Below are 12,014 nucleotides of genomic sequence, written 5' to 3' on the forward strand. Positions count from 1 at the left end.
ATACGTGGGGCTTCTCCCTATTTTTGTGTCTAGCCAGGTACAACTAGGCAGCTGGAGGCTGGAATCTGCAGCGCAGGGAGGCCCAAGCTTTCTGGGCCCCCCCCCCCTGCTGCAAATTGCAGTCCGCAGCCACCCCAGAAAATGGCGCCTTCATAGAAGCTGTATGCTGTACCTGGCTGGCATACAAAAATATGGCAAAGCCCACGTCAAATTTTTTGGGAAAAATTAATTAAAAAATAAATAATAATTTAGGGACTGCATCTTTATTAACTCCTCAAATGTCATTTAGTGTTAAAATAAAGAATTTATTTAAAAAAAAATTGGCGTGGGATCCCCCATAATTTTAGTCTCTAGCAGAGGTTAAGCAGATGGCTGGGGCAGATGTTTGAAGCCTGGGAAGGGGGTAATACCCACGGAGCTTCCCAGGCTACTAATATCAGCCCCCAGCTGAATACCTAGCCTTTACCAGCTATTAAAATGGGGGACCCCCCCAAAAAAATGACGTGGGGTCCCCCCTATTTTAATAGCTAGCAAAGGCTAGGCAGACAGCTGGGGGCTGATATTAATAGCCCAGGAAGGGTGCCATGAATATTGGCCCCCTCCCAGGCTAGAAACACCAGCCGTCAGCCGCCCCAGAAATGGCGCATCCATAGGATGCGCCAATTCTGGCACTTAGCCTCGCTCTTCCACACTGCCCTGGTGCGGTGGCAGGGGGTAATAGGGTTGGGGTTCATGTCAGCGCCAGCTGCCATGAAGCCCAGGTTAGTAATGATGGGCGTCTATAAGACACCCCCATTACTAATCTACAAAGTGTTAAAAAGAAAAAAACACACGCTACACCCAGAAAAAAATAATTTATTTGAAATAAAACACACCATTTTATTTAATTCTTAGTTTACTAAAAAAAAATAGTTACCTGCCCATGTTCCTGCGCTGATCTCCCATGCACAGCTGTCACATCTGGAGATGGTGACAGCTGTGCATGGCTGTGCATTCAGGCAGCGCAGCTCCGGAGACCTCCTTTACGGCACTGCTGTACCGTGGGAATTTCTCACGATACAGCAGGGCCGTAAAGGAGCTAACCGGAGCAGCGCTGCCTGAACTCCGTCGAACCCACTTATGCAGTGACGGAGCTGCTTTACGGCCCCGTCATTCTAGCGGCGGCAGCGGTTCAGAGCGGTCACATTCTATGTGGCTGCTCTAAACTGGAGATCTTCGTGGGACACTCGTGGACTACTACGGAGGGGTAAGGATAAGGTTGTGGTTTATTATTTTAGATTTTATTACAGGAGATCGATGGCTTTGGGGAATTAGGTGTCAAGGTGAGTATAGGTGTATTTTTTTATTTTTTACTTTATTTTAGGTGGCGATCGGCGGGGACAGGTAATGTATGAACTAATTTATTGTAAGTAACCACTGGCCACCAATGACATGTATTTAAAATTTATTGGGGACACAGTAGGGCAATTTAAATAGCAGGATCAGGCTGATGGGAACTACTGCTCCCATCGAGCTGATCCTGCTGGCACGAGTGGACGGGGGACAGACATAGGCCGATGGGAGTAGTAGTGTCACATCGGCCTATGTCTGCCTGCACGCGCACACACCCGCAGAAATCACACAGACACCGCGCACACACCCGCAGACATCGCACAGACACCGCGCACACACCTGCAGACATCGCACAGACACCGCGCACACACAACCACAGACACCGCGCACACACCCGCAGACATCGCACAGACACCGCGCACACACCCGCAGACATCGCACAGACACCGCGCACACACCCGCAGACATCGCACAGACACCGCGCACACACCCGCAGACATCGCACAGACACCGCGCACACACCCGCAGACATCGCACAGACACCGCGCACACACCCGCAGACATCGCACAGACACCGCGCACACACCCGCAGACATCGCACAGACACCGCGCACACACCCGCAGACATCGCACAGACACCGCGCACACATCGCACAGACACCGCGCACACACCCGCAGACGTCGCACAGACACCGCGCACACACCCGCAGACGTCGCACAGACACCGCGCACACACCCGCAGACGTCGCACAGACACCGCGCACACACCCGCAGACGTCGCACAGACGTCGCACAGACACCGCGCACACACCCGCAGACATCGCACAGACACCGCGCACACACCCGCAGACGCCGCGCGCAGACGTCGCACAGACGCCCCGCAGACGCCCCGCAGACGTCGCGCAGACGTCGCACAGACGTCGCACAGACACCGCGCACACACCCGCAGACGTTGCGCAGACGTCGCGCAGACGTCGCACAGACGTCTCGCAGACACCCGCAGACGTCGCACAGACGTCGCGCAGACACCCGCAGACGTCGCGCAGACACCCGCAGACGTCGCACAGACACCGCGCACACACCCGCAGACGTCGCGCAGACGTCGCGCAGACACCGCGCACACACCCGCAGACGTCGCACAGACGTCGCACAGACGTCGCACAGACGTCGCACAGACGTCGCACAGACGTCGCACAGACGTCGCACAGACGTCGCACAGACGTCGCGCACACACCCGCAGACGTCGCACAGACGTCGCGCACACACCCGCAGACGTCGCACAGACGTCGCGCACACACCCGCAGACGTCGCACAGACACCGCGCACACCCGCAGACGTCGCACAGACGTCGCGCACACACCCGCAGACGTCGCACAGACGTCTCACAGACACCGCGCACACACCCGCAGACGTCGCGCAGACGTCTCACAGACACCGCGCACACACCCGCAGACGTCGCGCAGACGTCGCACAGACGTCGCACAGACGTCGCGCACACACCCGCAGACGTCGCACAGACGTCGCGCACACACCCGCAGACGTCGCACAGACGTCGCGCACACACCCGCAGACGTCGCACAGACGTCGCGCACACACCCGCAGACGTCGCACAGACGTCGCGCACACACCCGCAGACGTCGCACAGACGTCGCGCACACACCCGCAGACGTCGCGCAGACGTCTCACAGACACCGCGCACACACCCGCAGACGTCGCGCAGACGTCTCACAGACACCGCGCACACACCCGCAGACGTCGCGCAGACGTCGCACAGACACCGCGCACACACCCGCAGACGTCGCACAGACACCGCGCACACACCCGCAGACGTCGCGCAGACGTCTCACAGACACCGCGCACACACCCGCAGACGTCGCGCAGACGTCTCACAGACACCGCGCACACACCCGCAGACGTCGCGCAGACGTCGCACAGACACCGCGCACACACCCGCAGACGTCGCACAGACACCGCGCACACACCCGCAGACGTCGCACAGACACAGCGCACACACCCGCAGACGTCGCACAGACACCGCGCACACCCGCAGACGTCGCACAGACGTCGCGCGCACACCCGCAGACGTCGCACAGACGTCGCGCACACACCCGCAGACGTCGCACAGACGTCGCACAGACGTCGCACAGACGTCACACAGACGTCGCGCACACACCCGCAGACGTCGCACAGACGTCGCACAGACGTCGCACAGACGTCGCGCACACACCCGCAGACGTCGCACAGACGTCGCACAGACGTCGCGCACACACCCGCAGACGTCGCACAGACACCGCGCACACACCCGCAGACGTCGCACAGACACCGCGCACACCCGCAGACGTCGCACAGACGTCGCACAGACACCGCGCACACACAACCACAGACACCGCGCACACACCCGCAGACATCGCACAGACACCGCGCACACACCCGCAGACATCGCACAGACACCGCGCACACACCCGCAGACGTCGCACAGACACCGCGCACACCCGCAGACGTCGCACAGACGTCGCACAGACACCGCGCACACACAACCACAGACACCGCGCACACACCCGCAGACATCGCACAGACACCGCGCACACACCCGCAGACATCGCACAGACACCGCGCACACACCCGCAGACATCGCACAGACACCGCGCACACACCCGCAGACATCGCACAGACACCGCGCACACACCCGCAGACGTCGCACAGACACCGCGCACACACCCGCAGACGTCGCACAGACACCGCGCACACACCCGCAGACGTCGCACAGACACCGCGCACACACCCGCAGACGTCGCACAGACACCGCGCACACACCCGCAGACGTCGCACAGACACCGCGCACACACCCGCAGACGTCGCACAGACACCGCGCACACACCCGCAGACGTCGCACAGACACCGCGCACACACCCGCAGACGTCGCACAGACACCGCGCACACACCCGCAGACGTCGCACAGACACCGCGCACACACCCGCAGACGTCGCACAGACACCGCGCACACACCCGCAGACGTCGCACAGACACCGCGCACACACCCGCAGACGTCGCACAGACACCGCGCACACACCCGCAGACATCGCACAGACACCGCGCACACACCCGCAGACGTCGCACAGACGTCGCACAGACACCGCGCACACACCCGCAGACATCGCACAGACACCGCGCACACACCCGCAGACGCCGCGCGCAGACGTCGCACAGACGCCCCGCAGACGTCGCGCAGACGTCGCACAGACACCGCGCACACACCCGCAGACGTTGCGCAGACGTCGCGCAGACGTCGCACAGACGTCGCGCAGACACCCGCAGACGTCGCGCAGACACCCGCAGACGTCGCGCAGACGTCGCGCAGACACCCGCAGACGTCGCACAGACACAGCGCACACACCCGCAGACGTCGCGCAGACGTCGCACAGACACCGCGCACACACCCGCAGACGTCGCACAGACACCGCGCACACACCCGCAGACGTCGCACAGACGTCGCACAGACACCGCGCACACACCCGCAGACGTCGCACAGACACCGCGCACACACCCGCAGACATCGCACAGACACCGCGCACACACCCGCAGACGCCGCGCGCAGACGTCGCACAGACGCCCCGCAGACGTCGCGCAGACGTCGCACAGACACCGCGCACACACCCGCAGACGTTGCGCAGACGTCGCGCAGACGTCGCACAGACGTCGCGCAGACACCCGCAGACGTCGCGCAGACACCCGCAGACGTCGCGCAGACGTCGCGCAGACACCCGCAGACGTCGCACAGACACAGCGCACACACCCGCAGACGTCGCGCAGACGTCGCACAGACACCGCGCACACACCCGCAGACGTCGCACAGACACCGCGCACACACCCGCAGACGTCGCACAGACACAGCGCACACACCCGCAGACGTCGCACAGACACCGTGCACACCCGCAGACGTCGCACAGACGTCGCACAGACGTCGCACAGACGTCGCACAGACGTCGCACAGACGTCGCACAGACACCCGCAGACGTCGCACAGACACCGCGCACACACCCGCAGACGTCTCAGACACCGCGCACACACCCGCAGACGTCGCGCAGACGTCGCACAGACACCGCGCACACACCCGCAGACGTCGCACAGACGCCGCGCACACACCCGCAGACGTCGCACAGACGCCGCGCACACACCCGCAGACGTCGCACAGACGCCGCGCACACACCCGCAGACGTCGCACAGACGCCGCGCACACACCCGCAGACGTCGCACAGACGCCGCGCACACCCCGGCAGACGTCGCACAGACGCCGCGCACACACCCGCAGACGTCGCACAGACGCCGCGCACACACCCGCAGACGTCGCACAGACGCCGCGCACACACCCGCAGACGTCGCACAGACGCCGCGCACACACCCGCAGACGTCGCACAGACGCCGCGCACACACCCGCAGACGTCGCACAGACGCCGCGCACACACCCGCAGACGTCGCACAGACGCCGCGCACACACCCGCAGACGTCGCACAGACGCCGCGCACACACCCGCAGACGTCGCACAGACGTCGCGCGCACACCCGCAGACGTCGCACAGACGTCGCGCACACACCCGCAGACGTCGCACAGACGTCGCGCACACACCCGCAGACGTCGCACAGACGTCGCGCACACACCCGCAGACGTCGCACAGACACCGCACAGACACCCGCAGACGTCGCACAGACACCGCGCACACACCAGTCATGACCGGTCTGATGGTCTGGGAGGTGAGGCTGACCTGTGTGGCCATGGGAAAGTTCATGTGAGTTCATGCAGTGAAGCATGAACTCACATGAACCCTCTGAGGGCACCGCGGCTACTTCAAATGAACAGCTGATCAGCATCACCTGATACCTCAGCTGTTCATTTGAAATAACCGGCGGGAAAGCGCAGCACAGAACGGGAAAGCCGGCGGTGAAGTCTCTTCACTGCCGGCTTCCCCGCCCGGGTCCTTCGGGGTGGGAGGCTGCGGGGAAGCAGTATGGGGCTGTGTGATTGTTTAAAAGCCGGCGGCTTTTTACCGCCCGCCGGCTTTTAAACAATCAGGAGAATTCTCTCACGCTGGGATGGCATTCTGATGACAGGCTGGATCGCAGCTGAGCGCTGCCATCCAGCTTGTCATCCTTCAGAGACACTGCAGAGCGCAGGCATTATGGGAACTTCCGATTCAGGTATTCGATATTGTAAAAGTATCGGAATTAAGTATCGGAATTCCGATATCGCGAATATCGGCCGATACCCGATATTTCAGTATCGGAATGCTCAACACTACTGAAAAACGACCACCTTTGAACAAGAAACATAAGCTAAAACGTCAAGAATGGGCCAAGAAATATCTTAAGACTGATTTTTCAAAGGTTTTATGGACTGATGAAATGAGTGACTCTTGATGGGCCAGATGGATGGGCCAGAGGCTGGATCAGTAAAGGGCAGAGAGCTCCACTCTGACTCCAGCAAGGTGGAGGTGGGGTACTGGTATGGGCTGGTATCATCAAATATGAACTTGTGGGGCCTTTTCGGGTTGAGGATGGAGTGAAGCTCAACTCCCAGACCTACTGCCAGTTTCTGCAAGACAACTTCTTCAAGCAGTGGTACAGGAAGAAGTCGGTATCGTTCAAGAAAAACATAATTTTCATGCAGGACAATGCTCCATCACATGCATCCAACTACTCCACAGCGTGGCTGGCCAGTAAAGGTCTAAAAGAAGAAAAAATAATGACATGGCACCCTTGTTAACCTGATCTGAACCCCATAGAGAACCTGTGTCCATCATAAAATGTGAAATCTACAGGGAGGGAAAACAGTACACCTCTCGGAACAGTGTCTGGGAGGCTGTGGTGGCTGCTGCACGCAATGCTGATTGAAAACAGATCAAGCAACTGACAGAATCTATGGATGGAAGGCTGTTGAGTGTCATCATAAAGAAAGGTGGCTATATTGATCACTATTTTTTTTTTATTTTTGTTTTTGCATGTCAGAAATGTTTATTTCTAAATTTTGTGCAATGATATTGGTTTACCTGGTGAAAATAAACAAGTGAGATTATATTTGGTTTATATTAAGTTGCCTAATAATTCAGCACAGTAATAGTTACCTGCACAAACAGATATCCTGCTAAGGTAGCCAAATCTAAAAAAAAAACACTCCAACTTCCAAAAATATTAAGCTTGGATATTTATGAGTCTTTTGGGTTGATTGAGAACATAGTTGTTGATCAATAATAAAAATAATCCTCTAAAATACAACTTGCCTAATAATTCTGCACACAGTGTATATATATGTATGTGTATATACTGTGTATATGTATATATAATGTGTATGTAGTTATATATTCATATATATAATGTGTGTGTGTGTGTGTGTGTGTGTATACAGTGCATTGTGAAAGTATTTGGCCCCCTTGAACTTTTCTACCTTTTGCCACATTTCCGGCTTCAAACATAAAGATATAAAATTCTAATTTTTTGGGGAAGAATCAACAACAAGTGGGACACAGTCGTGAAGTGGAACGAAATTTATTGGACTTTTTTAAACTTTTTTTAACAAATTAAAAACTGAAAATTGGTGCAATATTATTCGGCCCCTTTACTTTCAGTGCAGAAAACTCACTCCAGAAGTTCAGTGAGGATCTCTGAATGATCCAATGTTGTCCTAAATGACTGATAATGATAAATAGAATCCACCTGTGTGTAATCAAGTCTCCGTATAAATGCACCTGCTCTGTGATAGTCTCAGGGTTCTGTTTCAAGTGCAGAGAGCATCATGAAGACCAAGGAACACACCAGGCAGGTCCGAGATACTGTTGTGGTGAAGTTTAAAGCTGGATTTGGATACAAAAAGATTTCCCAAGTTTTAAACATCTCAAGGAGCACTGTGCAAGCGATCATATTGAAATGGAAGGAGTATCAGACCACTGCAAATCTACCAAGACCCGGCCGTGCCTCTAAACTTTCATCTCGAACAAGGAGAAAACTGATCAGAGATGTAGCCAAAAGGCCCATGAGCACTCTGGATGAACTGCAGAGATCTACAGCTGAGGTGGGACAGTCTGTCCATAGGACAACAATCAGTCGTACACTGCACAAATCTGGCCTTTATGGAAGAGTTCAAGAAGAAAGCCATTTCTCAAAGATATCCATTAAAAGTCTTGTTTGAAGTTTGCCACAAGCCACCTGGGAGACACACCAAACATGTGGAATAAGGTGCTCTGGTCAGATGAAACCAAAATCAAACTTTTTGGCCACAATGCAAAACGATATGTTTGGCTTAAAAGCAACACAGCTCAGCACCCTCAAAACACCATCCCCACTGTCAAACATGGTGGTGGCAGCATCATGGTTTGGGCCTGCTTTTCTTCAGCAGGGACAGGGAAGATGGCTAAAATTGACGGGAAGATGGACGGAGCCAAATACAAGACCATTCTGGAAGAAAACCTGTTGAAGTCTGCAAAAGACCTGAGACTGGGATGAAGATTTATCTTCCAACAAAACAATGATCCCAAACATAAAGCAAAATCTACAATGGAATGGTTAAAAAATAAACGTATCCAGGTGTTAGAATGGCCAAGTCAAAGTCCAGACCTGAATCCAATTGAGAATCTGTGGAAAGAGCTGAAGACTGCTGTTCACAAACGCCCTCCATCCAACCTCAATGAGCTCGAGCTGTTTTGCAAGGAAGAATGGGCAAGAATTTCAGCCTCTCGATGTGCAAAACTGATAGTCATACCCCAAGCGACTTGCAGCTGTAATCGCAGCAAAAGGTGACGCTACAAAGTATTAAATCAAGGGGGCCGAATAATATTGCACGCCCCACTTTTCAGTTTTGAATTTGTTAAAAAACTTTAAACTATCCAATAAATTTCGTTCCACTTCACGATTGTGTCCCACTTTGTTGTTGATTCTTCCCAAAAAAATTAGAATGTTATATCTTTGTTTGAAGCCAGAAATGTGGCAAAAGGTAGAAAAGTTCAAGGGGGCCAAATACTTTCACAATGCACTGTGTATGTATGTGTATGTATATGTATGTATGTATATATATATATATTTATTTATTTATATTTAATATGTATGTATGTGTATTTGTGTAATGTATAGAAAACCTCTTTCTTTGGATGAACGTAAATGTATACCTGTATGTGTCTAAGTGGTATGTATATATTTACATTGAAATATAATGTCTGTGTGTGAATGTGTATGTTTATATGTGTTGATGTATGTGTATATCTGAAAATCTAATCTGCATTATTTCATTCTTCCTTTTCTCAAAGTATCACTGCCAAATTAGAGAGAGCTCTGGAAAAGGTGGCTCCTCTTCTACGTGAGATCTTTGTTGATTTTGCCCCGTTCCTCTCCCGGACATTGCTTGGAAGCCATGGACAGGAGCTGTTGATAGAAGGTATGAATCACTGATTACGTACCTGGCATTTTTAGCATTATTATTCTGAGTTTTTTTTCTATTTCTTTTTTCCTTAGTTTGTATGCTTACTTAAACAGTCATTTAATAAATGTTATTTAAGAATAAGCGAGTTGTTGTTTTTTTCTGACACTGGGTTCAGAGGCAGACACGCAGCTGTACAGTATAGTCATAGTCTAGGGACTTTAATGGTGTTGACCAGGACTTAGAATAGGTCATCAATATCTGATTGGTGGAGATGGGTTTTAGACACCCAAAACCCCCACCAATCAGAAGCAAACAGTGTCCGGAGTCAGGACACCACTGCTCTTGGTGGCTGTTCTTAAGTACTGCAGCTCAACATCTGTTGAAGTGAAACCCAAGGATAGGTCATGAAGAAGTCCTGGACTGCCCATTGAATTGGCAGCACACCAAGTATATGCTCCGATTGTAATGTGAACAGGACTTACTATAGCCTCCTATTTCATCCAAACATAGTGTAGCAGCACCATTTTATGGATCATGTATCGCAGCTTCGGTATAGAAAAGTGGATAGGACATGTGAACAAGTGGTTGTTGTTTTTGTTTTTTTATTATCCTACACATCCCTTTTATTTTCGGATTAATCTCAGTCTAATGAAAACTTCTATTATAAAACATATAAATCTTATATGACTTGCATCTTGTTTCCTTGCCATTTTTAGATCTGTAAGTGAGTGGAAAACATTCTAGGTTAAACTTTAAAAAAAAATAGGATATTTTCTACAATTGTATTTATTTTAGTAACTTAGTCAATTGTCTGTGTGCTAGCCAACCTAAATTACAGGCTGATTTCACCTACACAGATGCACTGTAGCAATGTAAATGCAAATACCTGCAGCCGTATAGGCTGAGATTCTCATTGTCCGGTAATAGACATCCCAGTGTTTTCAGCTTTAGAAATGTGGGTGCTGTAGCCATACTGTCTATTAATGTAAAAGATTTTTTTCCAAGAGTCATCGGGCATTCTGTTCTTATGCTCCGTGATATTCAATATTTCTGTAAGTTGAAGTTAACTTTTAGAAGTGAGGAAATCTGCCGTCAGAATAAGCAGTAACCTGTGATTTATGAAGAAGTGTCATTATTTTTTATTGCGAATACCAGTCCCTTCCCTAAGCTCCTATCTTATTATGTCTGGAAAGGAAGATATATTGCAACATAAAACACTTATTCTTCATGTAATTTGTCAGTGGGTCAGGATGTCTGCTTTTCATTTTACCTAAATACAAGACATTTTAATTGACAGCTTAGTATGACAATCAGGAATGTTGTCACATTAGCTGAACTTCATCTTAAATATATTAATAGACCATGTGTTTGTGCATGTAATATAAATATATATGTGCATCTATATGTGCATGTGTGTGTTTATGTATGTATATATATTTATTTATAGTGTTTGTATGTGTATGTACAGTGGCATGTAGAAGTTTTGGCACCCCTGCTCAAAATTACTGTTATTGTGAACAGTTAAGCAAGTTGAAACTGAAATGATCTCTAAAAGGCCTAAAGTTAAAGATAACACAATTCCTTTGTATTTTAGGCACAAAATATAAATATGTTGTAATTTTTTACATTTTAATAATTACAAAAAGAAAAATAGGCCAATGCAAAAGTTTGGGCACCCTGCATGGTTACTACCTTGTAGCCCCCCCTTTTGAAAGTATTACAACTTATAAATGCTTTTTGTAGCCAGCCAGGAGTCTTTCAATCCTGAAGGCCAACCTGGAACAGTCTGTCTGAGGTCATGGTTTCAACAAGTACCATACCATACACTAAACCAAGCAGAGCTTTATGGGTGAAGGCCAAGGAAGAAACCATTGCTGAAGAAAAGACATCAAAAGGAACGACTGATCTTTGCCAAAGAGTACCTCGACAAACCACAATCCTTCTGGGAAAATGTTATGTGGACAGATGAAACAAAAATAGAGCTTTTTTGGCAATGCAAAGCAACAGTTTGTTTACAGAAGGCGCAATGAAGCTTATAAGGAAAAGAACGCCTTATCAACATTTAAGCATGATGGAGGATCCATAATGCTGTTTGGTTGCTTTGCTGCGTCTGGTACCGAAGGCCTTGACCATATCACAGGAATCATGAAATCAGAGAATTTTCGAGAGATTTTAGCGCGAAATGTCTTACCCAGTGTAAGAAAACTTGGTTTGAGTCGAAGATCATGGGTGCTCCAGCAAGACAATGACCCAAAGTACACATCCAAAAATACACAGAAATT

General features: G+C 51.2%; 1 protein-coding gene across 6 annotated transcripts in view; it reads left to right on the forward strand.

Annotated features, from left to right (window-relative positions):
• Positions 1-12,014, forward strand: part of NBEA (neurobeachin) — a 786,732-nt gene that overhangs the window by 369,750 nt on the left and 404,968 nt on the right. For all 6 annotated transcript variants that reach the window (XM_073662535.1, XM_073662540.1, XM_073662538.1 and 3 more), the window contains one exon: positions 9,620-9,747. In XM_073662535.1, the coding sequence (XP_073518636.1) occupies positions 9,620-9,747 (128 nt within the window). The remainder of the gene's footprint in view (positions 1-9,619; positions 9,748-12,014) is intronic.

Source organism: Phyllobates terribilis, unplaced genomic scaffold (genome assembly GCF_046119375.1).
Source record: "Phyllobates terribilis strain yellow unplaced genomic scaffold, ASM4611937v1 Scaffold_2__4_contigs__length_985480577, whole genome shotgun sequence".
Lineage (NCBI taxonomy): Eukaryota > Metazoa > Chordata > Amphibia > Anura > Dendrobatidae > Phyllobates > Phyllobates terribilis.